This window comes from Malurus melanocephalus, unplaced genomic scaffold, assembly GCF_030028575.1.
Source record: "Malurus melanocephalus ecotype Western Australia unplaced genomic scaffold, MMel_1.1 scaffold_890, whole genome shotgun sequence".
Taxonomy (NCBI): Eukaryota; Metazoa; Chordata; class Aves; order Passeriformes; family Maluridae; genus Malurus; species Malurus melanocephalus.
Window position 1 is genome coordinate 157,652 of NW_026624122.1, and position 1,666 is coordinate 159,317.

General features: G+C 38.3%; 1 protein-coding gene across 1 annotated transcript in view; it reads right to left on the reverse strand.

Moving 5' to 3' along the window:
• The window catches only part of ZCCHC7 (zinc finger CCHC-type containing 7), a 34,187-nt gene that overhangs the window by 31,142 nt on the left and 1,379 nt on the right, over positions 1-1,666 (reverse strand). The window contains exon 2 of the mRNA XM_057385941.1: positions 654-779. Coding sequence (XP_057241924.1) covers positions 654-740 — 87 coding nt within the window. The 5' untranslated portion in view covers positions 741-779. The remainder of the gene's footprint in view (positions 1-653; positions 780-1,666) is intronic.

A 1,666-nucleotide genomic window follows, 5' to 3' on the forward strand; every position in this document is an offset into this window, starting at 1 on the left:
TTGGTAAATCCAGGTTGTCTTGCAGTAACTCCCACTTCTTGCAGTGACTGACTTTAATTTATACCCCTAATTTAAACCACAGCACAAACTTTCASAATATTTAATATCTATCAGCTTAAAGTTAGATCCAGTTTTGTTTTGTCAGAATGTTTAACACTATTCATACCGTTATTATACAGATATTTGCTTTCACTCATTTATTAAAGGCTGTATTTTTGATTCCTTTAGATTCTCCTCGTTGAAAATTTTACACTTTCAAACTGTTCTACCATATCAAAATCAGATTTTTCTGCCTTTGACTCTTTGTCTTACTCAGTGTACAGCCACRTGGTTTTGTGGAAATTGTCCCTGCCCATGGCACGGAGGTGAAATGAGTTCAGCTCTRAGGTCTCTTCCAACTCAAACCACTCACTATGATTCTACATAATGTCATTATTCTGCATATTTTTCTTTTATAAACACAATAAAAACAATGACTTTCCCTAACAGAGGTAATTTTATACACTTTATATTTTTTGTAAAGTATCCTGCAACTCAGAGCAACGCTTCAAAGAAAGGATAAAACACCGAAACAACGCTTCTAACGACACAAATAAAGAGATATCAGGAAAAGAGCTGCGTGAAGAAGTGATTTAAGTGTTTATTTTATTTACCTTTGGAGTGGGGCAGTTCTTGGACAGATGTCCTGGTCTGTCACAGTTCCTGCAGGTGACCCTTTTGGCAGCTCTGTAGTACCTCATGCTGCTGTGCCTCGTGCCCCCGTAGTTGGAGATCTGTGCCTGGTGAAACAGAGAGACAGAATCGCATTTACCACTGGAGATTCTGTGGTTTGGGAGCTGGGAATTGTAAAGGTCACTGCTGGCAGTGATCCAGCAGAAATCTAATGTTTCACATGTACAATTCACACGTCGGGGTTTGGAATGGATAATTCTCTTACAGAGGAACCTGCATTGTCTGCAGGGAAACTTCTTGTTCCAACTTCCTCTTCACAACATTTTTTTTTTTGCTATTTACAATTCATTTGTGAAGCTTTCCCTCAGTTAGCCAAGAGATTTTTACTCACTCTGCTATGTCACAACAAAATGGAATTTTCCCCAGAACACAAATATATCTAACATCAATTGCAGATGCAAAGTTACATGTTAAGGGAAACTGCTTAGACAAAGTACAATGCCATACAAGGCCATACAAGCCTGGATGAAACCTGCAATTTGCAATTGTAAAGAAAGACAAAAAAAAAAAAAAAAAAAAAAAAAAAAAAAAAAAAAAGACAAAAAGAGAGAGAAAAGCTGAAAACAACTGTCTCTCTCCCAGTGATTTTACACACACTTTCCGTGTAGGCAGCCAGAATTGAAAATCCTATCATTGCCTGGTAAACATCATGAGTTTTAAAAAAATAAATGGAATTTTGAATGAATGAATAGGAGAGGTATAAAAATACAATTTTTCTTCAGGGGAAGAATTATTTTGTGTCACTTGACTGTACCAGTTTTAGTGGACATTGTAAAGGAAAAGGGAATTTTCTCCTCCTGATGCTGCAGTTTCCCCACGGCTGAGCTGAGCTTAGGAARGCTCCACACTGCTCCTGCCAGGGCTGGAAGGGTCCAGCGTGGATGGAACAGCTCCAGAGAGAGCTGAAAGAAGAGCTGATGTCCCTTTTGGAGAG